General features: G+C 34.4%; 1 protein-coding gene across 5 annotated transcripts in view; it reads left to right on the top strand.

Annotated features, from left to right (window-relative positions):
- ANKAR (ankyrin and armadillo repeat containing) overlaps positions 1–27,141 on the top strand; it is a 47,667-nt gene that overhangs the window by 13,527 nt on the left and 6,999 nt on the right. For 4 of the 5 annotated variants that reach the window (XM_039844226.1, XM_039844228.1, XM_039844229.1 and 1 more), the window contains 10 exons: positions 3,318–3,519; positions 6,089–6,297; positions 8,965–9,069; positions 10,413–10,654; positions 14,565–14,733; positions 19,353–19,594; positions 19,747–19,900; positions 19,985–20,146; positions 22,470–22,576; positions 24,224–24,346. In XM_039844226.1, the coding sequence (XP_039700160.1) occupies positions 3,318–3,519; positions 6,089–6,297; positions 8,965–9,069; positions 10,413–10,654; positions 14,565–14,733; positions 19,353–19,594; positions 19,747–19,900; positions 19,985–20,146; positions 22,470–22,576; positions 24,224–24,346 (1,715 nt within the window). The remainder of the gene's footprint in view (positions 1–3,317; positions 3,520–6,088; positions 6,298–8,964; positions 9,070–10,412; positions 10,655–14,564; positions 14,734–19,352; positions 19,595–19,746; positions 19,901–19,984; positions 20,147–22,469; positions 22,577–24,223; positions 24,347–27,141) is intronic. The other variant, XM_039844230.1, reaches the window with a different exon arrangement.

Raw genomic sequence — 27,141 nt, forward strand, 5'->3', positions numbered from 1 at the left:
GAGGGTAGTAAAGGGAGATGAGTGGGCCTGCAGGGGAAAATGGACACCTATCTGGTCCACCTATCCTGTGGGAATTTACAGTTAAGTTACAATAGTACACTTCCTGCATTATTGCTCTCTCTTTTTTCCTTTTTCTTTTCGAAGTATTGCTTATGGCTACCTTGTATAATATTATTTATTGTGTCTCCCTCACTTAAATATAACATTGCCATGGTAGTGGCAATGTTATATTTACGTGCCCAGAAGAAAGCCTGACATTAGTGTCAGGAAATAGTTGTTGAATTAATTTATGGATGGATGAATACAGGGTAGCATTTGACGATCACTGGCATAATTAACATACAGTGATGTACTTTAGAAAATCAGAGAAAAAGGAGATAAATACGCTTTCAGGCCCCAAAGAGCATTTATTCCCTAGGCCATGGTTTTCAACCAAAGAATAGTTTCTTCAGACTACATAAACCCCTCCAGAACTTCCCTGATTGTATTATGTCCTTGGCAGTGTTTCTCATCCTCAGCAGTATTGATATTATGGGCTGGATAATCCTTTATTGGTGGAGGTTGGCAGGGGCTATCCTGTTTACTGTAGACTATTCAGCAGTATCCCGGGCCTCTACCTACTAAATACCAGTTACAACACACACCCCAGTTGTGACATCAAAAATGTCATCAACGTTGCAAATGTGTGTTGGGGGGGGGCACTTAATCCCACTGTCCTGGGATAAATTTTCAAGTACATAGGAATCAGCCAGGGAGCTTGTTCAAATGCAGAATCTGATTTCAGAGGGTCTGGGTGGGAGCCAAGATTCTGTATTTCTGTTAAGCACACTTTAAAGTAGTAAGAGGCGCATATGAGAATAGTATTCCTGTCACGAGATTATGCTGAAACACTTTTTGGAGGGAGGTAGAGAGCAGAGGAAGCAAGTCAGTGAGAATGCTGGTGTGGTTTTTCAAAAAAATCTCCTCATGTCATTTTGATATGTTTCTCCTGCTGAGCACAGCCTACTGCCTCCTTTTCAGTTGAAATGAGCTAACATGTTCTAAAGTCCTATGATTAGGTCTCAGTCTTTGAGGGAGCCTATGCTCCTAGACTATGAACTTCACATGTACTTGTCAGTTCTCTCCCCCAGCTTAGGTGGGTCAGGATGGCTGGAGGGGTCTGGAGTTGGATATTTCCTTCCCCAAGATCAGTTAGGCTCTGGATAATACCCCAACAGTTTGGGCTCTGGTAAAACAGTTTCTCCTGAAGGCAGGCCTTGTTAAGAAAAACAGAGCGCTCTGGCATGTTTCAAAGTGGTTCTTTTCTCCCTTCCCTGCCAGAAGTTCAAAGGGATTTCTCTGTGATATTAGTATGAGGACCTGCTAGAGCTCCTGCAGATAAAACTCACTAAAGTGTGGGGCCCCCTATGACTGGGTTCCCCTGGCATTTTTAACTCTCAGACTTGTCCGCACTGAGCTGCCACCAATCTGTCAATTAAAGTTCAGGTTTTCCTACCTCCAGCACTGGTTCCTGTGGGGGTTTCTGCTTCAGTAAGTTGTCATTCTCTGAATCTGCCGATCTCTCCAATTTTGGGGGCAGTGTTTTTTTCCTGTGACCTCATTTCTCTAATAGATCTAAGAAGAATTGTTGACTTTTCAGTTTGTTTAGCTTTTTACTTGCCATTAGAATGAAGTGGTGACTTTTAAACTCCTTACATGCTGGACAAGAAACAGGAATAACTAAGCAGTAGCTTTAAATAAATAGATCTGGCTCAGATGTTATAGATTATCAAGGCTATGGCATAAAGCTTAGACTACCAAGGGAGGCAGGAGGCCATTTTCTCCCATCTGACTTGGGAGAAAAGCAGTGCTTTTTTTCTGAGATGAATAGAAGTTAGCTAGACCCTGGTCAGGGAAGTGTTACTTGGGAAAGGGAAGCTTTCAGGCAGCAGGAACAGTCCAGGGTGACCGGATAATTTATCATCCAAATGAAGGAGACTTGAGAATAAAATGGGCACTATTAATCAATCATTGTGCTGGGGCAGCAGGCATAGACCAATACTTCTCTGGGCAACCTGGGATGTGTGGTCAGTCATCTTACATCTGAGAAGCTACAAGAAGGCCCAAATGAAGAAAACAAGGCGTGTATGTTTTATGTATGTGTGAGTATGGTGTGTATGTGTATGTGTGTGTTTTGGGGGTGGGGAATAAGCTGATGGTTCAGGTTAAGTCAGAGCCAGTGGATCCTCTTCCTGTATTTGTGATCAGATGGCCTTGAGAAAACACTGAAGAGTTTTAAGCAAGAAAGTTAAAAAGATCAGATTTACATTTTGAAAAAATGGATTGGGGAAGGGCAAAACAAGATGGAGATATCAGTTGGGAGGTGATTATGGCTTGGAGTAGGGTGTCGGTGGCAGTGAAGATAGATTCTAGAGAGATATTTAAAACTTATGATGCACTGGTTATGGAGGTAAAATGAGAAGGAGGTGCCAAGGAGTCATTCGGGTTTCTAGTTTGTAGACCTGGCTGGATGATGATATCCTTCACTGATTTAAGGGGCAGTGAAAGAGGACCAGGTTTGGAGGGAAAGGTAGGAGTTCAATTTTGAATATGTGAAGTCTGAGGTGGTATGTGGAGATGCATAGTGCAATGTTGAAGATACAGATCTGAAGCTTGGAGAAGAAACAGATCTAGAGATACTTTCCTGGGAGTCATCAACTTATAGGTAGTAAGCGAAGCCTTTGAGAAGATAAAAAGGACCAAGACTGAGCCTTAAAACTCATTTAGGCATCAGGACAATGAGAAAGTTCCCAAGGAGAGTGCAAAGGAATAGCCTGAGAGGTAGGAGAAAAATAGGAGGGTATGCTATCATAAAAGCCAAGGAAAGAAACTATTTCAAACAAGAAGTGGTCAATTTACTGTTGAGAGATCTGTAAAATGAGAATTGAAAAACATCTACTGGACTTAGTGACATAGAGGCCTTTTAAGTGAATTTCTTTTTCATTTCAAAGGATGTTTTCTCTTACCACAAAACATTTGAGTCAAATGGAAAATAATTTAAACAAGAAATAGCTTATTTTATCACCAAACTAACACATAGACTAAATTTTTCAAATACTTTTAATGTTATTTTTTCTTAACTTATTAAGAACTGATTTTTAATGGTCAGACATTGAGTTAACTAAAGAAAGAAAGAATTGCCTAAATTAATTCTTTTAGTGCTTATCTCAGAGCTTCTATATCACACAATACTGAGCTCTGGTTGGATATCAAAGAGGTATGTTTTTTTTTAGGATTGTTAGATTTTGACCACTGAAGTAATTGTCCATTTTTTCTAGGTCCAACACCTCTACACCTGGCCGCACAGGCTTGCTCGTTAGAAACAACCATCTGTCTACTCTCTTTCAAAGCTGATTACATGCTTTCTGAAAAAAGAGGCTGGATGCCAATTCACTTTGCCGCTTTCTATGACAATATCTGCATCATCATTGTTCTCTGTAGGAAGGATCCTAGTTTGCTAGAAGCTGAGGCAACGGCTGAGTAAGTTATTAAGCATATGTAAAAATATACATTTCTGCTTTCATGGCTTGCTTCAAATACTGACACTATGATTAATTTGAAAAGCTGTGTAGGGCTTACTCTGCTATCATTTCTGGTCACTATTTTCTATCACTTATCTTTAAAATTTTAAAGACAGATCTTCAATTAACCTATGCATGTTGTCTGGAAGAATGAGAAGTAAGCCTTAGGAAGTTTATCCTATCCTAGCCTTTTCCAATGATATGGTTCTACAGCCTAGTTTATTAGGTTAACTACTTAGTGCCCTGGAAGAAGCCTGGCACTAGAAAAGAGAAAGTTGCTCTAAATTGGAACCTACACAACTGGGAAGCAGCCCAAGGACTCCAGGTCAAAGTGGATAGGCCTTGGATTCAACAGAAATATCTAGTGGTATCCAGAAGAAAAACACATTGAAAAGAGGAAAATAACTTTGAAATAGTGAAACATCTCAAACAATCTTCTGTTTCACTATCTAGCTAAGGACCACCCTTTAGGGGAGAGGTTTAACTTCTCCTGAGGGTACATTCTTGGCTGGTCATAGAAAGAACAGGTTATTGTTTTGAATCTCTGAACATGATTTAGACATAGCTTCATTCAGATATCTCTGGGTCTTCAAATAACCTGTCTATTATTATTCAGTGAATTAATCAATCCTCCCTATAGGTTGAGGCAGAGATGTGTATGAAAAAAGCTTTCAGGATACCAGGGTTTCTGGCTAATAGATTTTCTAATAGATTCCAGAAAGAGCTATGGACTGTGGAGACCTGAGTTCAGCTCCTTGTTCTGTCATATTTTGACAATGTGTCTTCGGGCACAAGGGGGCTAAAAAACTGGGTGGATTGCAAAAGGTCAAACAATTGGTTATTGAAGGTAGAAGTAAGAAGCTATCTGTGAACATAAGGGAGAAACAAAGGATTAGCAGGTGTGCTCTCCTATGTGGACCTGAGGAAGAATGTGACCATGCCGGTGCATGTAACTCTGGAGCACAAATGAAGATATGACAAGGAACTGAGAGATCAGAACACAGATGGTAATCAGCATGGATGTTGAAGTCTCTGACAATAGGAGGGGGTAGTTGGTGAGGCAATGCACGATCTAGGGTGTGGAGAGGACCCCCTTGGGCAGCGGGCAATGGCAATGTGGAATTGGACAGGGTAATATAATTTGATAGTATATTCTTCAAATGAGGGAAATCAGAGCGATGGTGTTAGAAGTAAAAGTAGCCTTTATTCCTACCATTGAGTAGAAGGAAAGCAACAAGAGAACAGACATGTTAAGGTAGAAAAGGGAGAAAATGAAGAGATGTTTACTCATAAAAGGCAAGCGTTTCCCTGGGGCCCAGGAAAAAGGGAATTGAGGAGAGGCTTGGGGCCAACTGGATAGAGGTGAGAATTCAAGAACAGGCAGCAAGAGAAAGGGATTTCACAAAGAGAAAGAGGTATGGGTAAAAAGATGAAAAAAAAAAAAGTAATGTTTGAGGTAATGTGATGTGGTGAAAAAAGGAGGGGGAACTAGGTATCAAGGCTGTGCTAAGCACCTTATCTGTCCCTTACACCAACACTGTCAGCTGATTGTTGTTAACCTTCATTCTTTTACAGACTAAGAAAGTAACCCAATTTGCTTAAGGTCACATTGCTAGTTAGCAAATCTATTAAGATAACACTTGATGCTGCTACAACAAAGATACCAAAAAATATTTGTAGTTTAAATGAGATAAACAAGTAGTTCTTTTTCACAAAGTCTGGGTTCATAGTCGAGGGCGAGCATAATGGCTTGGCAGTGTGAGGGACCAGACTTCCTCTTGTTGCTTCCTCTTGTGTGGTTTCCATATCCTGGTAAAAATGGCAATTCGTATTTTCATTATTATCCCTGTGTTGTAGCTATGAGAAGAAAGAGAGGAGAAGAGTCATGGCACACTCTTTTTCTCTTTAAAGAGTTGTCCAGGTAACTTTCACGAATATCACATTGGCCAAACTTAGTCTGGTGGCCATACCTATTCATAAGGGAATTTAGGAATGTATTATATGATTGGATAGCCATGTGCCCAATCAAAAGCTCTTCATCTTCTAAAAAGCAGATAAGTGGGTTTTTGAGAAAAACTGTTAGTTTCTGCCACAATGAGGAAGCTTAGATTTGTGAATTGGACATGAATATAAAGAAATGGCTTGGAATGCTACCGGAGCCTTGGTTTCATCATTTGTAGAATGAGCTAAAATACTTGCTTGCTTTTTCCTTCACTCAGAGAGTGGTTGTAAAGATTAAATGAGGTAGTGTTTTCTAAGAACTTTGTGTATTATCAACTTCTGAACAAATTATAAGACCTGATAATTAAGATATAATGGGAGAGAGAGTAGGGGCAAATACTAAGCTAAGGATAGCCAAGTCAGGGGAAGCAAATCTATTTACTTATGGAATATACAGAACAATAACGTGTAAGAAAGAGAAGGTGATGATATAAATCAAACTCCTACAATACAATTTGGATAATTTTTAATAAGTAAATTTGACGCTATATGTGCTCAATTATCATAATATGTTCCTTGATTTTTAGGAATCAGTGTACTCCATTGTTACTTGCTGCCACTTCAGGAGCACTGGATACTATTAAGTACCTATTTTCTCTCGGTGCTAACTGGAGAAAAACAGATATTAGAGGAAATAACATAATTCATTTATCAGTCCTAACCTTTCACACAGAGGTTCTCAAGCATATAATAGAGTTAAATATTCCCGAACTCCCAGTTTGGAAAACTTTGGTAGGTAAGTATAGAACACTTACTCTTTTTATAAATAAATGTTCTGACTATTATGCAGTTTAATTATTGATATTTACTCTTAAGTAGAGCAAATAAAGTACAATAATATATGCATCATATTTTAAACATCTAAAAATCATGAAATAAACATTTTTTAGTTAAAACTAGAAATACAAATAACACTGAACTATATTTTTATGTGTGCAAAAGTAGTTTTATTTCTAAATTTAAATCAAAGATAAATAACCCAAAAGACTACATTTCACCTAATTATATTTATTTTTATTTTCCAACTTCTCCAAAAGTCCAACCATCATCTTCTCCATCAAAGAAGCAAATTAAAAATAAATAAATAAATAAAGAGGAAGGAAAAGTTTGAGTGGAAAAGATTCCTTCCAATTTATTTCTCACTTCCTAATTTTAGAGACAGATTCGGCAACATTTTTCCCCACATGTTGATAAATGTTTTTGGAAACATTTTGTTCAAGATTTTTGTCCAAATTTATATTCGGTCTAGCCAGAAATATTATAAGATTTAGGGTTGCCAGGCCAATTGAATGTACACATCTAATTTTACTCCTTCTCAAGACCCAACTAAAATTATATGGCGATTAAATAAAAATAACACCACAAGAAACAGCAGCAAACAAGCATTCAAGAGAAAACAAAAAAAGGATACAGCAGGAATAAAATAAAATATTGGAAACAGATAGGTAAGCCAACAGTGGGAAAATTGAGACCCTCTTGGACTCACACTGTAAATCCTCAGTAGGCCGAAGAACTAACACTGGCAGTCAGGAAAGCTCTTTGCAGAGGCTAACCAAGAAAGACCCAAAGATACTGCAGTGGGAACTCTCTCCAATAAACAGGAAACTGGGAGTCTAACCCAAGAGAAAAGCAAAGGGAATTTCAAAGGTGACAGCAAAGGGACATTCCAGAATGGAAACTGTGTACCCAGGGACAAAGGGAAAATATGGGAGGAATTACTGATAGGTACAAAGAAAACTAAGCAGATGAAATAAAATAAGAAAATTATTACCTTCAGGAAAAACAAAAGTAAGAAAGGAGACACATCTGTACTACACTACAGTGCTTAGCTATGAATATCTGTATAAGCATCATAATGTAAATGTTGAATATTTATTTAACTAAAAAGTATAAATATGAGGAAGGGGAAGCAGAGGAAATGTCAGAGCAGTGTTGAAAGAGCTAGTTTCTCATTTACCATAATATGAAGTCAATCAATGATGTCTAAAATTGATACGGTAAAAGGTTACAGTGTGTATAATATTTAGAAATATGGAGATATGCAAATTATAGAAAGTATAGAGAAAGAGTCTAAAGTTATATCTGGAAAGAGAAAGTCGAAAGAATGGAGAGGATGGAGTAAGGAACTACTGTATTTTGCTATAGACCTTTTAGTAATATGTAACTCAATCATGAGCATGTATTACTTTAATAAAATAAAAACTAAAGCAAAAAAATGAAACCAATTGGAGCTGAGAACTGATATTTTTCCCAGCAACTCATTTTAGGATGGGAAAAGATACATTTATGATTTTCAACCCCATTCTACATATTCAAAAAGTCTGAATGATTGGTTTCAAAACTGGCTCAATGTCTGAATTTACTGGGTACTGAGAACACATTCCAATTATGTCAACCCCCAAGAGATATTGGAAAGTATTTTCAATGTTTATATATGTGTGCATATGTATCATTAAATCTTAATCTTTCTAGGAGGAACTAAGACCATCTTGTTACTTTTAATAGACTAACACATTTGAAATACTCACCTCAAAAGTAGAATAGTATTCCTAATAGGAGTAGCCTAGTGGCACAAAAAGTTCCCAACAGCCACTTCTTCTCAGAACCATTGTTGGGAAGTCCTGCCTATAATGACACAAACACAATAACCAGTGAACATCTGGCCACTGTTTCTTTGTTTTGAGCCCTGGAATAGCTCTCCGTCCTTGCACTGTCCATTTCTACTATGAGTAAAAGAAGGCTAGTCAGAGTTTTTTATAAGTCTCCAAGATTAGCTCTTGGAGTAGAAGCTGAATTTTAAAAGAGAGAGCCGTGGAGTGATCTAGTCAAGCCAGGAGCCAGATTGATTATTATAGAAGCTAGGTGTAAAGAGAGGAGGCAAGGATGCTTCGATGTGGTTTTTCTTGCACCATAGACATTTTCTGAAAACATGTACATTTGGATTATCTCCTGTATGGAGTATAACTTCATTCTTCCTCATACTAAGGAAATATATAAAACCTGACATATGATTTAATAGATATTAAAATTTTGACAATAACATAGTCATCCTTTATAACCCATACTCAAATTTTACTCAACAACTGATTTCAGGCCACTGAGGTGTACTATTTTCCGAGTGAACCTGAACCATGTGACGAACCAATCCAAGTCATTCAGACCACAGATAAAGAATTTTTGGATTTCCTGTACTAATTACATAGCTTATAAACCTCAAAGATTATGAGTATATGCAATATGTTCAGCATCTCATAGAAGGCCACACACAGAGGGAATTTAGTGAATGCAGTTGATGGTGATAACAGCACTCTCATGACTTCATTTGACTCGGACAGAAACAGAATTAATCATTTCATTTCTTCTTGTAAAATTCTAACGTGTTTTTCTGTTGAATATTTACCAGAAATGTTGCAGTGTGAAAGCTATAAACGAAGGATGATGGCTATCATGTCCTTAGAAGTAATTTGCTTAGCAAAGGATGAATACTGGCAATATATTTTGGATGCAGGTAATGTAAAATTCATTAACTGTCTTTTGCTTATGCTGTTTTATGCAAAGCTGTACTACATTCAGTTAATCACTTTAAAATCTATTTTCAATTGTAGAGGAAACTTTTTAGTTGATTTTAAATTTCTACTTTTCTTTTTTCTAAGATTATTTCCTTTACCTGACAACCTTACATTTTGTTTTCCACAGGATCAAAAAACAATATCACTTCCATTTCTCTAAAAATTTGCAAACTTAAAAATGATAACAACCTACTTTACCCCATAATACTTCTTATGTTTACTACTTTCATTTATAAATTATCTCTATTCTGTGTTAACACAATGTATTTTTAAAATTAAAAATAGTTTTTGTGGTTTATAGCAGCAGGCCTGAGTTTGTAAGTAGCTCTGCATTTAGAACTTAGGCTAACCGCTTACCCTCTCTAAGCCTGTTTCCTTACTAATAAATGGTTCCTACTACATAAGGTTGTTCAGAGAACAGCATTGTCCAATAAAACTTTCTGAAATGATGGAAATAGTCTATCTGCACTGTCCAATATGGTAGCCACTACTCTAAGGTGAATATTGAAAACACATGAGATGCTCTATAAATATTTGTTGAATGAATGAATGAGTGAAAAAATTATTATAGGCACCCCTTACTATGTTCTTAAAAATGTATACAAAAGCTCTATGTCCAACAAAATGAACCAAATATAAATAAGTCATGAGGTAGATTCCATTTCAGACAGATAAATAAAGCCCTAATTAATACCCATTATGTTTCCAGCATTTCTTGTGTGCTCTATAATGTGCTCTTTTCTTTCACAGTGTACTGATATAATAAGCATCCAACTGAAGCCAAATTTTCTATTTTTACCATGCCCAATAATTTTCATCTTTGAACCAATTGTAATTAATGAGGCCAAGGTTGCTTTTTATTAGATTCAGCACTTAATTTTTGCTTTTCAGTTGCTTATATAAAATATGGGTAAAATAAAATAAAATGTTCAAATAACTACACAAATAGTGCCACACAAATTTGATTCCTGAACCATATGATAGCTCAAAGAATTTATTTGTCAATAATCTTAAGCCAAAATTCAGTGTTTCAAAGGTGGCTTAGAGTTACAATATGCTGTGTGAAAATCAAATGTATGAACAATAAGAGCTCTCTATACTGTAGACAGACAGAAAAGTGCATTCATATAGATTCAAGTGGTAATTTTAGAAATATTTTATAGACTTACTTGTTAATTGTTTATATGGCAATACTCAAAAACATTATTTAAACCTTATCATGATAATTTCACTACAAATGGTTATAAATAATTCATGCTTTTTCTTGATCTCTACATTGCAGGCACCATTCCTGCCTTAATCAATCTATTAAAAGTTTCCAAAATAAAATTACAGTGCAAAGCAGTTGGGTTATTGAGTAATATCTCAACCCATGCATGTGTAGTGCGTGCTGTGGTAGAGGCAGGAGGCATTCCAGCTCTGATCAACCTCCTGGTTTCTGATGAACCAGAACTACACTCCCGCTGTGCTGTCATTCTGTACGATATTGCTCAACTCGAAAATAAGGATGTTATTGCCAAATACGTAAGTTCTTTTCATAGGACATCATTTTTGCTGCTAGTAATTGCCTTATATAGAAGCTAAAAAAGATACATACCCATGTTATTATGCAGTGGCAAAACTCTCAGGGAAGAATTCCAGTATCAGTGAGGACAGCAAAGAGCAAAACTGCCACAATCCCATGAGTGCCAAAAGTAAACAAGAGGAAGATACTACCAGAGCAAGCAAAGCAAAGGGCATGAGCTTCAGCAGAGCTACCCAGCTCCCCTGTCACCAAGTCTCACAAAGTGACTGTGGGCCCAGATGGATGCTACCTACACATTGGGTTTGTGTCACATCTGAGGAACCTTGAGCTTAAGAAACCTATCACTTTGTTAGCAATCAGTAAGCAAGCCTATTCTTTGTTCGGAGGGAAATGATTGCTAGTTACCTAAAAATCCTGAAGAATGGCCCAGGTGAAAGAGCTGTTACAATCTTGATACACTCATAATACAGTGGGAGGGCAAGAGGCCCACGGAGGACTGTTTCTCAACAAAAATATCTGGTAAAAATATCACCTGGGAAAACATGGAAGGAGGCCAACTGCCTACTTAGCTCTAGGGCTATGGTTGCTTCTTGCTGTTGATGAGAAGATATTACAAGAAACACTGTCATTTTAGCTATTTCCATTCTACCTGAGCAATGTAGTCCAATTGTGTACCAGAATTAGAAAATTTGTTTTTGTGAACACCAAGCAATCTTTGTCATGCTGTATTTCCTCAAATAAAACCCACCTATTATGTCTGCTAATGTATTATTTAAGGCCTTTTAACAGATATTTATAAGTAATATTATTTTTCTAGTTCTCTTCAGGTAATGCTTCTTCATTATAGATTGAGTCATTTAGTGTTATAAAATGCACCCTTTTTTCACGTGTAATACTTTTGCCCTGAATTCTGTCTTGTCCAAAAATTTGTTTATGATCTGTTTTCTTTGTGCTCGCATGTTTAATCTGGCTTTGCCTATCCTTCTCTTTTTATGTTATTTCTGGTTGGTTGGTTTATTATCAATCATTTGGAAATTATATTAGAAATAAAGAAAACCCCCAACCCACCTTCGGAGTTAGTCAGTCAGTCAGTCTTATATATTTAGATTTTATAATCTTCAGTGATTCTGAGTATTGCCCAGAGTTAGAAAAAATGGGTCCCTTGTACGCAGTATAGTTTTTGCTTTGTCATTCACTTTTATTGAGTGTAACTCATTTATTGATGTGACATGTTTAATCTTAGTTTTGTCATATTTTTTTAAATCTTCTACTATATAGTCAATGTTTTCTTTCTTTTTTTCCTTTATCTTTAAAATCTAGGACTTACACATCAACGTTAGTTAGCTATTTTTCCTGGGATGTGGTATAACTTTTCAACATGTACATTCATCTTCTTTTATTTTCAGAAAGTTTTCTTGAATTTATATCTTTAAATACTACATCTCTGTAATATTCTTTCAGTTCATTCATATAACAAGTACTTTCAGAGAGTTTCTTATATAGCAGATACTATTGTAGATGCTGGAGATATAGCAGTGAACAAAACAGACAATATCCCAGCCTTCATGGAGCTTTTATTCTAGTTGGGGGTAACAAGACAATAAACAAAGCAAGCAAATCAATTACATAGTATGTAATATTAGATGAGAATAGGTGTTAAGGAGGAAAGTAAAGCAGGGAAATGGGATTGGGGAGCTTGGTGAAAAATAATTCACTAATAATTTGGCATTTGAGTACAGACCTAAAATAGGTGAAGGAGTGTGTCATAGTTTTCTGTTGGGAAGACCATTCTCATCAGAGGAAACAAGGGCAAAGCAAATGAAGTGGGAGTGTGTCTGGCATGTTCAAGAAATAGCAAGAAAGCAAAAATAGCTGAGGAGAACTAAGAGACACTCTTCGCTGGGTCATGGTGGACCACTTCATGTAAGGCTATGTGGGCAATTGTTAGACACCTCGGGTTTTACTCTAGTATGTTAAGCTCTTCAGTGATTTTGTTCTGGGAAGTTCTATGAAGAAATTTATATCACTCTACCTCTGTGTTGAAATAGGTAGGCAAAGGTAGATGCAGCAAGACTAAGAAGTTATTGTAGTAATCTAAGTGACAGATGATTGTGTCTTGATCCAGGGTGGTAACAGTGGAAATGGTGAGAAGTAATCATATTCTGTATTATTCTTTGAAAATTAAGTCACCAGGATCTGTGGGAAAGTTGAAAGATCTGGAAGGACCAAAAAAGAGACTAAGAAGGAATAGCCAGTGAGGAAGGGGGAAACCTAAAGAATCAGTTGTCTTATCAGTCAAATGAAGAAAGTGATTCAAAGAGGAGAGAATGATTAATAGTGTCAAAAGCTGTTGTAAGATAAAAGTCAAAAAATGATCATGGAATTTATTGATCACTTAATTAGCTGACTACTTCCCTTTGGGAATACCAGTTATTTGTGTATTGTACCAGTCCTTTTCCACTCATTGTTTCATTTTATTTCATTTTTCTTTTATTCTCAATCCTGCCTTCCTTGTCCCTTGCTATGCTTTTTTAGAATTATTTTTGTGTGCATTGCAATTTGGCTTTTATATCTCTCTACATCTTTCCTGAGCTTTTCCAGCTCTTGTTTTAACTCTCACTGTCTCAAAAAATCTTCCCTGAGCTCTGGGATCTCTCCTGTGCACTTTTGTTTTATAGAGGTGATTAACTGCCTCGTTTTTTTCATTCATAATAATATGCCACTTTTGGTTACAATTTTCTTCTGCTTTGTGACAATATTTTTCTGATGAGCATTCCTTATCTGTCATAAGTTTTCCCTATTTTCTTAGAACCTGTTCTAGTTCTTTTTTGATCATTACTCATCTTTGAATTAGATTCTTTCTGGTCCAACTATTTGGAGGAAGTATATGTGGGAAAGGGCCTAGACTCAGGTTCTAAGCCAGCAAGAATAAAACTTAATGCCATAGGGTTGTGTGCATGGTCCTTTTAGTTCTACTTTTCCCTAACAGAGACTCGTGGATTGCACCTCACAATGTAGATTCTATTTTCTCCACAATGTGAAGCCTACCTCTTCCTTTTCACCTCAGCAATGGACTTCTTCCAAACATACCCTGTTGGTATAATTCCTTGTTCATCCTCGTCTTCCTCGATTTTGGAAACTTTATGCCAAATTGGTCCAGAAAAGAATCTGCTGCCATCCTGCATACCCATTCCTATCATTCCAGACAGCGAATTGTGTTTCTTTTTCTGCCCCTCCAGGTAGTACCACTCACTTTGAAAAACTGGGCTCTGTCAGCATTTCCTATGGCCAGTGGCCATGGGAGATCTCTCTCATCCCCGTTGACAATTCCTACATATTTATTATGGTTCAACATTACAGATGTCTTCTAGCTTTATTGAAAATGAGGTTATATTTCTGTTTCTTATATTCCTTATTACTCTTGCATTATTTCTGTTAATAGGGAGAAATGCCATATTTACTCCATTTAAAATTAGGAAATTATATTCACATTTAAAAAAACATTTTTTTGTTGCACAAATCTAATTACCAATTATGAGTGCAATGTCTACAGTGGCAAATATTTCCAAATGGGCACTGTATTCAGTTGATCTTACTCAGTTGCTTACTTTTTAGATATTTATTAACTGTTACAGTAAACTTGCAGCCTAAATTTATTTTGGTATAGAGGAGGCTATTAAAAAAATATATTTATAAAATACTTACCTTAACATATAGCATATGATATTCTCAAAGTTGGATTAACTGTCACTTACTGTGACATATCAGTAGACACATTTGTTTATGAATAATTGTTCTCTCTTAAACAAGCAGGTATTTACAGCAAGATTATAGAGTTGTATTTATAAATAAATATTGTGTATATCTCAAATATATTTAATTGTAATTAAAATTTTTGTTTATTTTTAGAATGGGATCCCGGCTCTGATAAATCTCTTGAAGTTAGACATAGAAAATGTGCTAATAAATGTAATGCACTGTTTACGGGTATTATGTATGAGAAATGAAAACAACCAAAGAGCAGTGAGAGACCATAAAGGCATCCAATACCTTATCACGTTTCTGAGTTCCGATTCAGGTGAGCCTCTCTTTTTGTATTATTTTAAAGTGGCCAGATATATTATATTAAGTGAGTAAACACAGGTTTGGACATGTCCTATATGAATAGATGTCCTGGATTTATCTTAGAATGGATCTAGACATATGCAATATAACCTAAATATCTAGAACACTTAAATTTAAACTGTCTAGTTTATAATAGGAATTGACTCTCAAAGGCATAGTTTTAAAAAATATTCAATTAAACATTTTTCTAAATGGAAATATTGGCATGAATAATGAAAATAATGCAATTAATAGGCCCAGGACTCAAGCAGATGTCTCCTTGTGTGTATAACACACATTTTGACAGGAAGCTATTTTTCAAGTTGCATCAAGTCTTCAGATTTTCTATTAGATATCGATATCAAAAAGGTCATTTCGTTATTAGGCTAATTATCAGACTCTGAAGTGCCTGATATCAGTATCAAGAACACCAGAACGTAGGAGGGAGTTTCGGTAGCCACTGCAAATGATCTTTTTAGGTTCTGTAACAATTATCTCACTCCAGTGAACATACACATAACAGTGTAATCTTCAAATCTGAGGGGATAAAAAATTGGGGGAAAGCTTGTTCATATTTCTTCCTGTTCAGTTTATCAATTTTTTGTTCTCATTCTCTAGTAATAAATACAGAATAAATATATTGGTTACAATGTTAGACAAGGTAATGGATAATGGGATTACTGCAGAGGGCTTTCTTTTACTTTAGAACTTCAAATTTAGCAATTATCATTTTCGAAGAGCCTCTATCACATAGAGAAATCATTTGAAAGTCCTTTCTCTTCATCACAAATTCCTCTAAGTTTTTCTCCATTACTAACAATGCTCTACTTCATTATTTAAGAATAACATTAGAGAAAGCCAGCTTTTATGAATATTTTAACCATAGAATTTTTACTTATTTATAATTGTTCTTTATTTTTCTTTGTGTTTTATCTCCTTAAAATTTAAAGACAGGGACTAGGTTTTCCCTATTCTTTTTCATCCTCCAACCTACGATACTTGAACAAAGCACAAGTTGTAGAGGCATTTTGAATAAACAATAAATGAATTCATGAAAGAAATCAAAAGAAATAAAATATTGAAATTATTTCTTTTGGGGGCTCTTGCCTTACCTGAAACCTAAATAAAAGTAATTCATCCAATAATGTAATCTATATTATCTCCTTACACCAAGGAAGAACTTAATTTTGAAAAAAAGTTTTTAATTTTTTCTTTCTACTTTTACAATTTATAAATGCTACATTTCTAATTTTAGTACTTTAACAAATAACTATGTAGGATGTTAACTGAGTTGTTAAGTTATAGCAGATCACAAAGGAATTTTATTAATTCCAATATCTTCTTCACTCTTCAGAACCACTTTAAAATTTTATGCATTAAGGTAAAATGACCACAAAGTAGATTCACATGCAGTTCCCTGAGACTGTGGATTTGTTAACATCTCCTTTGTCTTAACCCCTATTTCCAGAAGTTCCTCAAACTTTGCTGAGTTTGCTTTATTTTAGGCCTTTGTTTCACTCATCTTTAGCTGCTTGTTCCACATACGTATGTGCATGCATGTATGTTTTCTGATTTCATCTTTTCTATGGCATTTACTTGTCTTGCTCCATGGTATTAATAAAGGTTTACATGATACCACCATGGAAATTTAAATATGTAACAGAAAGCATACAAAAGGCTTTCAATTTCAAACTATCTGAGCAAAATTTAAAGAGCAACTTATCCTTCTTAGAATGACTGTTACATTTTCACTGCTGAAATATGTTCATATGTACTCATTACCTTCTAAAATCTGAAAACTTTGGAAATCTGGTTCCTAAGAGTTTTAGGTAAAGATTACCTCCACCATTAGGTTTATTCCACCCAACTCTTAAAGTTGGAGTTCCTCAAGCTTCTATTCTTGGTCTGCTGCTTTTTTCACAAAGCGAACTCTCTTTAAGCAATCTTACTTACTCTTAAGAACTTCGTTATGGTTATCATCTATTCTTCACAGTTCTCTAGCCAAATTCCTAATTTATCCTCTGAGTTTTAAAGCTCATATTATTGGGGTTATTGAGGTGCTAAAACAGCACCCTTTAGAATTTCTATCCAATGGATAGACACAGGAATCAAACAGAGGTGAAAATTTCAGCCTTATTGCTGGAAAGCTTGTTTTGAGAAAACAGCAAAAAGATATTGCTAAAAAGAACCTAAGCCATGCATTTGAATGTTTCATTCTTCAATCTGAGAAATAATGTTACTCACTATCCCTTTCATGGGAGGAATGAGTAACATTCCTGAATGGGAGGTGAGAGGAGGAATTGCTACATTTTGGACTGATACAGGAATATGGAGTAAGAGAAAAAACAGCTCCCCCACACTCTATTAATTTTATTAACAACATTCAAGTGTTATTAGTGGTTCATCTAAAATGCAAAGTTTATCATGTCTTTCCTGTTCTTTAAATTATTGTTGTTGTTGTTGTTTTGTCACCTAGGCTAAAGTCCAAATTTCTAGCATAGCCTATAAGTCCTGCTCACCTTTCTATTTCAAAAAGAAATGACCTTCCTATCACTCCCTCCCTCTCTTACTTTACTCTCAAATAATATTGAACTTATTGCTATTTCATACTTCTGGCCTTTGACCTTGCTCCACAAGGTCAAGGATTTTCTTTGTTGGTTCATCACCATTTCCCAGTGTCTAGGAGAGTGCCTGGCATATAGTAGCTACTCAATAAAATATTTGCTGAGTCAATAAATGATTAAATGATAAAAAATATTCATGACAAAAAGTCAACATATTTTATTAACTTGGGTATATAAATTGACATGAACAATAAGGCCTTAATAAAATAATTAACCTGAATAGATAATTTCTGAAAGAACAAATGCTAGATTTAGAAAGTCTGGCTTCTTGAATCCAAAAACACTTTTTTGTAGTTTTGACTTTTGAAAACATATTGAAGTCTTACATATTTTTAAAAAAACACATTAAGCCTACAAGACTACAAGAGGAAAACTAAAATTGAATACAAACAGAAACAAATGAACCCAATTATATCTTAAATGAATTACATAACTAGATTTAAAAAGAAAAGAAATGTATACTAGTATCTTTGGAATATAGTGCTTTACTACATAACATATCTAAGAAAGAGAAAAAAAAAGCCAACTGTAAATATATCTTGAATTCTTCTTAGTGGATTTGTATTCATAGTGATATGAGTAAAACAGCTCTGAATCTGTTAGTATTGTAGGACTAAGCATATGAATAAATATCTTGATATTACTGGGCTCTCACTGTGAAAAAAATATCTGGGAAGGAAAAAAATATCTGGGAAGGAAAAAAATATCTGGTGCAGAATCTGGGAAGGCATTAAAAATACTGTGGGTTTGGACTGGAATTGGAAAATTGGAAATATATAATTCCAGAGCTTCTTTTATTGGAGAAATGGTTGATTTCAGGGCTAGCGTAGAAGAAGTATGCAATAAGTCTGAAACATCACATTGTGATGAAAAGTGAAAAAAATGCTGAAAAGAAAATGATGACGGAGGTATATCTAAAAGATAGAAACAGAGGCTAACTCAAAGGGGCTCCCACTGGCTCTTCAAGTTGAACAGTCATGGAGAATTGCCAAATCTTAGACAATTTGAGTATCAATACAAATAAATTAGTAGATATAAATCATTGAATAAAATAGAAATCCCAGAGCTCATCTTGATGATTGGATAAACAAGGAAATAAAGAAGTAGAGAGAGTTCTTCTTTATAGTTCTACTGATAAATGTGAAGAGAGTTGTAGATTCGGATATTTTTCTGAACATTGTAATAAAGGTTAGTGTGTGCAAAAATCATCAATTGTTGCTAAATCTTAGGGGACTTTTTTGACTTACTCTTGCAATTTTCTGTAAGTTTTAAAGAATGCAACTGGTTAATAAGCATATATGAAAATGTTTAGACTCACCAGTGAGCAAAAACACATATAAATAAAATGAGACACCATTTTTTGCCTACCAAATTTCAAAATTTATGTATTTATTCTTAATGATAATATTTATATTTTAAAAGCTACAGTAACATTGATACTGTCATACTCTGATTCTTGAAAAAAATTACTGGGGTATGTTAAGTTATTCCAGTAATTCCTGGGACTCTCCACTAAGGGGAGACAGGAAGGAAATACTTTGTGTGCCAACATTTCTCCATAGCATTGTTTAAAACAGTGAAAAGTTGGAAACAGCATATATTTTTAAAAATGTGATTAAGGAAATGTGATACACCCATTAATGGAATATTTAGAAGACACTGATGTTCATAAAAAATAGGAAAATGTTATACTGGTAAATTAAAATGCAAGGCATTGTGTTTATAGTACTATATTAAATGTCTATAACACTATCTAAATTTATCTATATTCATAAATATAGTGGACGAGATTAAATGAAATGTTTGTGTTTGGGTGGTAAGTTTCTGGACAATTTTATTTTTCTTTATTTTCTAAATTTTCTATAAACTATAAATTTGATTTTGTAATATGGGAAATTGATGTTGTGTTGTACTTCCATATTCTTACTTTTTAAAAGAGTTAATAACTGGTTCTTGAATTCATTTGAAGATGTGTTGAAGGCTGTATCTTCTGCTACAATAGCTGAGGTTGCACGTGACAATAAGGATGTTCAGAATGCTGTGGCTATGGAAGGAGCCATTCCCCCTCTCGTGGCCCTTTTTAAAGGGAAGCACCTTAGTGTCCAAGTGAAGGGTGCAATGGCTGTGGAATCACTAGCAAGTTACAACCCTTCTATACAAAGAGCATTTCTGGAAAGATCATTAAGTAAATACCTTTTAAAACTCCTCAAGGTAAGAATTTTATGATTGTCATTCCTTGTATTCAATATTGAATTTCATACAATGAAAACCAAAATCAGTTCTGGAATAGACATTTTATAAGACAGACATTCCTACAGTGTTAAATAACTGCTCATTGAATGAATGAATATTTTTTTAAATAGGCATTTCAAATAGATGTTAAGGAACAAGGAGCTGTAGCACTTTGGGCCTTGGCAGGACAAACACTGAAACAACAGAAGTATATGGCAGAACAGATTGGATACAACTTTATAATAAATATGCTTTTGTCACCATCAGCTAAAATGCAGTATGTTGGTGAGTCATTTTCTATGTATAAATTTGCACAATGTAGAACAGGAACATTGGAGATCACACTTGTTTCTTGCTTTTCTTTACTAGGAGGTGAAGCAGTCATAGCTCTAAGTAAGGACAGCAGGATGCATCAAAATCAAATATGTGAAGGGAATGGAATTGCACCATTGGTTCGCTTGCTAAGGATTAGTAAACTAGCTGAAGGCACACTTCTGAGTGTCATCAGAGCAGTGGGATCCATTTGTATTGGTTTGTAAATTTATTCTCAATTTTTAAAACAACAAGATACTTCTCATTCTCTCTGTCCTGTTAGAGCTCTAAACCATATGTAATTAAAATTTTTATATTGGTCTTGCTTCTGAGCTCTAGTTAGAAAGGATAATGGCCCTGGCTATTTTGACTTCAAAGACTCTCAAATTTTAGGTTTAAGAGAAAAATATTTCTTCCATTGAATCTTGAGCACTCTGTTTTTGAAGGTATTGAAGTGTTTCTAATGATGGAGCACATTCTTCAGTTCTAGTCTCTTTCCTTAATGATTCTTTTTGTTTGTAAATTGACCACTAGGATCTAGTTGTTCCTTTCATTATAGAGGAATTAACATTTTTGGAATAACTGGAAAATGTGGAATTGTCAGTAATTGACTTACCAAAGTAAAAATTTGGGTTCTTTAATTACTTTCATGAATGTATGGGGCTGATCATAGATTGCTTCTCGTAGAGCATCTTTTATGTATTTATCATTTATGTATCTTCTCTGAAGTGTCTGTTAAAGTATTTTGCCCATTTTTATTGTTCTTATTGAGTTGTAAGCATTTTTACTTATTCTAGATGTAAGTCTTTTGTTGAAATATGTTTTGCATATATCTTCTCCCAGTGTATGGTGTCTTTCCATATTTATAACATTAAAATTAACCTGTCAGTTTCTGAAAAATATCTTCTATTACTTTGATTGGAAGTACATGGAATCTATAAATAAATTTGGGGAGAACAGACATCCCAATAATACCAAGTCCTCCAATCCATAAACATGGTAAATCTCTCCATTTACTTAGGTCTTTAATATCTCTTAGCAATGTTTTATATATTTCCGGTATATATTTTGTCAATTTTATCTTAAGTAGTTCATATTTTAAAATCACACATAATAAGTTTTGATAGAATGCTGGACATTGTGAGTTTTAAATTGATCTTATTATTTTCCTTTAAAGAGTTGGGCTCTGTTGTCATGCAGTTAAGTTACTTGGGATCAGTTTGATCCTGTCATAGCTAGCTTTTAAGCTTTGTTAGGACAAGTCTAGAGCAGCCTTCACACTTGAACTAACTTAACTCCAGTACTAAGATGATACTCTTCCTTGGGCTGGATCCCTAGTATAGCCTCTTATATTACTGCTAGTAGTGGTTCTTTTCCCAATTTAATGGAATTCCATCCCATTATTACCATGTGAAGATTCAGGCAAGACTTGAGGGTATTCTTCTTATAACATCACCATTATCACTATCATAATCATTACTAAAAGTACTCATTTTTTGAGATCTCTCTCTAGCATCTTCACATTTTGAAATCTCCTCTCCTACCCCTTTTCTACCTACTATGAAGTGAGCAATCCCTATTCTGTGCTTCACGTATCCTTTTTCTATACCTTTATTAAAGCATTTATTGCACAGTATTAAAATCATGTTTTTTAAATAGTTGCTTCCCCTATAGAATATAAGCTTGTTAAGGGCAGATATTTTAATTCCTCATTTTAGCCCTACTTCCTACCTCAGTGCCTGGTGTATTAGACATTCAATACTTGTCAGCTGAATGAAGAATATTCATGTAATCCATGTTTGTGTACATCCCTGGGTGGCCAGTCGGGGAGGAGCGGACAAGAAAACAAAAGTGTTCTTTGCTCCTTTTATTTCCTCCAGTTCCTTCAAACTTCCCCAGATCACAATAAGTAGGTGGCTGGCTTCTCTTAATTTTCATAGAGGCCCAATCTTGTATTTATATTTAAATATAAACCCATTGTATATGTGTTGTGATATTTATGGCAAAAGAAAAGAATTAAAAATGTTCATGCATGTCACTAGAAAGATGGCTTAAGTTGCTTCATTTAGATTAAGCCTACAATTTAAAATAGTAGGTTATAAAAGAAGACAGTAAGATTATCTTTTAGCGTGTGAACTTAATAAATCCAGAAATTCTAACCAGATGATTTATGCTACTTTTTTGAAAAAAAAATAAAATAAAATTATGGAAAACAGCATTATAAGCTTAAGTACCTTGTGCATAATTCTTCAATAAATGATAGTTATTATATTATTATTTGTTGATATTCTAGCATTTCTGATTTCTTTGTTTTGTGACTATTAGAAAACTATCTACACCTCTAACAGTAAGTGTCCATGTTTACTCATTTTGCCTTTTAAAATCTTAATCCAGGTAAATTAGTGTTGATATAGTGTTTCCTTTTGTAATTTACTAATCATATTATACTAGGACAGTTTATCTATCAAACATATCAAACTATGTTTGACTTCACCATTTCCAAGATGGAAAAAGTATCTCACTGACATGTGAATTCTTACAGGTGTTGCCCATACAAGCAATCCCATCAGTCAAAAATTTGTTGTAGAGGAAAATGCCTTCCCTGTACTTATTCAACTACTGAGAAATCATCCATCTCCTACCATTAAGGTATATATAAGGTTTTAAGGGTTTTTTTTTTCCTAATACAGTAAAAATTAACAGAAATATGACTTCATAAGAATAATTTGTATCTTTATGCAAGTTAACAAGTATAATAAAAATATTTAACCTTTTAAACAAAATCCTAGAAGTTTTTAACAAAAAAAGTTGCTACAAAAATAGTAGTAAATTTTATTAAAACATTATTTCTTCATATTTAATATAAAAGTCATATTCTTACTCATCAAAGAAGTTTTATTCCTCAGACATTTGATTATTTATAGAATTTCTTCCCTACTTCCTCAGATACTGGTTGCTAAGATTGGATAGGGATAATAGAGATGTGTGATTTATATAACAAAATTTCTTAAATACAAGTGAATCCTGTCAGTGCTTCACCATCAAAACAGCCCTACCTTCTACCAAGTAGTTTGCTTTGGCTGGCAGCTGCAGTTTTCACAAGAGTGGACATTATGAAGAATGGACACTATGCATTGTTGAAGAGCCATTCATTCTTCCATTTACTTCTAATAAAATGCCTTTAATAAAATGACACTCAAATCCTTTTACTAAGGCTTTGGAAATTCAGGACATCTATAGTTGGCCAGGCAGGAAATAATAACAAAAAAATACATTTTCTCATCAAAATTTGATAAGGGCTCTGTTGGAAATAAGAAAAGAAAAATAACTTAGGAGGAAAATATATAAGTAAACATAGCATTATTTCCTTTAAAGAATGTGTTTGTTATCAGAAAAGATGTAAGTTATGTGACTTTTCTTGCTATGAAGATTATTTTATTACAAGAGTTGATTAGGGAAACAAAGGAAGGAGCATATGCTAGCAATTCTTTGGCTTGAATAATAGTAAAATGTACACTGACTTTCAAAGTACAAATAAATTTCATAAGACTATGAAAAATGTCACATAAAAATACATTTTTATTTTCAAACATTCATTCTAATGGCAAAAGTTTACTTCAATTGCATCCAACTATATTTCAGTATATATTTTCAATGAGTTCTTAAACTTGTTAAAACAGAACAGCAATACATTTCAATACTTTTCCTCAAATAAGATTCTATAGTAGAAATATTTTTGAAATAATATTCATGTTTTTCAAATTCATAACATTTTTCATAGGCATGTATAGTGTAGTATTTTAAAAAGTTACCTGTTGAATCCTAAAAATAAACAAGGTTCATTTACATCCTCCTAAAGGGCTTCAGAATGTGCAATAAATGACTCTAAAACTAGAGCAATGTTCCTCAGTACTACTCCTCAGTGCTTTGCTTAAATTGATAGATATTCCACTAAAGCTTTACAACTCAAAGGTCAATAGCTGACAAGCAGTTCAAAAAAGCATTTAAAAAAAAAAAGAAAAAAATTTGTTAGATATGGAAGGGATACAACTATGCCCTCAGATGGAATCTTGTGGTTGGAGCAGCACACAAAGGATACTTTCCCAGCTGTTCAAAATTATAGGGGACATTTCTTCCAGAAGTTGTAAATGCCACTCTCTACTAGTGAGAAGGTTGGAATCAATGGATTTCATAGTATCTTTGAATTAGTATATCCCATGTAAATGTTTGTATAATGAAAAATGTCATTTGATAAACCATGAGTGAATAATAAATTTCTGAAAACCATATATTTAGGTTGAAGTGGCATTTTCCTTGGCGTGCATTGTCTTGAGGAATAATCTGTTACATAAGGAATTACAAGAAAATGAAGGATTTAAGTATGATGATGTCCTTTATCTTCTTCACTCACAAGATAAGGTAATACCTTTACAAAATGTTAGAGCTCATTTAGAAGAAAATGTTTTTTAGACCACATCCTTAAATTATCATCAGGTCCTTTTCATAGAAATATTTAAATGTATCACTTAAGAAATGTAAAATCTCTTTGGTAGGTTGTTAGTTTGTAGTGATGAAATATTGTTCCATATTTTTCATAGTTGTTCATCTTTGAAATGTAGCAATTTTAATACTTGGTGATGAGCCAAAAAACAAATCTCTTCTGTCCTGCATGCATCAAATCTCTAAGCTAATTTTATGACCTTTCAACCCTCAGTCATCTGCTTCTTGCCCAATATTCTAGAATGGTATTTCTCAAAGTCTTTGTGTGAAGGAATAGCTTTTTCCTAGCAATGTCAATTTTTTTAAAGAATGCAAACTTTAAATTTTGAAATAATTTAAGACTTTCCAAAAATTTGCAAAAATAATACAGAGTATTATGGTATATCCTTCATCTATCTTTCCTGGTTGTCAATCAGGAAATTAACATTGATACAATACTATTAACTAATCTGTAGGCCTTATTTATATTTTGGCAATTTTCTCACCAATGCCCTTTTTCTGTTCCAGAATCCAATTCAGGATTCCACATTGTATCCAGTTGTCTTATCTCTTTAGTCTCCTTTAATCTGTGTAACTCCACTCTTGGTCTTTCAAGATTTCACATCTTTCATGACTTTGATATTGTTGATGAGTCCAGGCCAGTTACTTTGTAGAATGTCTCTTAATTTGAGTTAGCTGATGTTTTCTCATGATTAAATCGAGGTGATGCATTTTGGCAAGAATATCGAAGAAGTGATGGGGTCTTTTTCACTCATTTTCCCAGTGCATCCTTTCAGTAGGTACATGATATTGATATGTCTTATAACTGGCAATGTTAACTTTGGGTACTTGGTTAAAGAGGTACCTGCCATATTTTCCACTGTGAAGTTATTGTTCTTCCCTTTGTAGTTAATAAGTATCTTGAAGTGAGACACTTTTAGACTATGCAAATATTCTGTTTGGCATTGTACTTTCCCTCACCAATTTTAGCATCCACTGATACAACAGTGATTACTATGGCAATTGCCTAATGGCGATTTTTTTTTTTTATGGTGACATTGGTTAATGAAATCCAGTAAGTTTCAGATGTACACTTTAACAGTAAGGCATATATATATTTACACTGCATATTCACCTCTTATAGTTAGATTTCTTTCTGTCACCACCTATTTGACCCCCTTTACTTCATCTACCTCCCCCTCATCCACCTCCCTAACCTCTGGTAACCATTAATCTATAATCCATGTCCATGAGTTTCTGTTTGTTTGTCCTGTTCATTTGTTGCTTTTAGGTTTATATCCTACATATAAGTGATATCATGTGATTTTCAGCTTTCTCTGATGGGCTTATTTTGCTTAGCAATATTATCTTGAAGTCCACCAATGTTGTCACAAAGGGCAGTATTCCATCTTTTCTGATGGCTGAGTAGTATCCCATTGTATATATGTACCACATTTTCTTTACCCAATCATCTGCTGAAGGATACTTTGGTTGTTCCATGTCTTGATCACTGTGAATAATGCTGCAATGAACATAGATAGGGATATGTATATCTTTACAAATAAATGTTTTCAAATTTTTGGGGCACATACTCAGAAGAGTGATTGCTGGGTCATACAGTAACTCTGTTCTTAACTTTTTAAGGAATCTCTATACTATTTTCTATAGTGGCTGTACAAATTTACATTCCCACCAGCAGTGTATGAGAGTTCCTTTTTCTCCACAACCTCTCCAACACTTATTACTTGTCCTATTGATAAAGAGCCATTCTAACAAGTGTGAGGCGGTATCTCATTGTGGTTTTGATTTGCATTTCTCTAACAGCTAGTGAAGTTGAGCATCTTTTCATATATTTGTTGGCCATATTTATGTCTTCTTGGGAAAGGTGTTCAGGTCTTCTGCCATTTTTTAATTGGATCTTTTTCATTGTTGTTGAGTTATATGAGTTCTTTATCTATTTTGGATATTAACTATCACTGAGGTGTTGTTTGCAAATATCTTCTCCCATTTGGTTAGATGCCTTTTTGTTTTGTTGATGGTTTCTTTTGCTGTGCAGAAACTTTTCAGTTTGCTGTAGTCCCATTCATTTTTGCTTTTATTTCCCTTGCCTTTGAGGTCAAATTCATAAAATCCTAAGACCAAGGTCCATAAGTTTAGTATCCATGTTTTCTTTCATGTATTTTTTTGTTTGTTTTATATCTTTGATCCATTTCAAGTTAATTTTTGTGAATGCTAACAAATAGCAGTCTACTTTCATTCTTTTGTATGTGGCTTTCCAGTTTTCCCAGCACCATCTATTGAAGAGGCTTTCTTTTCTCCATTGTATGTTACTGGATCCTTTGTTGAAGATTATTTGTCAGGCATCACATAATTTTATCTGTAAATATTTCAGTATATACATACAGCATTTTTATATAATGATTCATAGTAGCAGAACTCTCTGTCTTTCTCTCTCTCTGTAGTGTGTGTGTGTGCTATACTGTTCAAATATTAAAAGTAAGATTTAGTGATAAGATTCTATCTTTTACGTCATTCTGGAAGATCTACCATACTTGTTCATCTTTGGCAAGCAGATTGAGTCTAAAGGAAAACTGACTTTTGCTCTGTTTGCCCAGTCCCAGAATGTTAAAATGTGATTTTTAAAAGTAAGTCTTTTTTTTTTAATTCTCCCTTAGAATATAGCACAAAAGAATTTTACAAATGAACTTATTTTAAAGATGATCATCATCCCACAA

Source organism: Pteropus medius, unplaced genomic scaffold, assembly GCF_902729225.1.
Source record: "Pteropus medius unplaced genomic scaffold, Ma_sr-lr_union100, whole genome shotgun sequence".
In the NCBI taxonomy this organism is placed as follows: Eukaryota; Metazoa; Chordata; class Mammalia; order Chiroptera; family Pteropodidae; genus Pteropus; species Pteropus medius.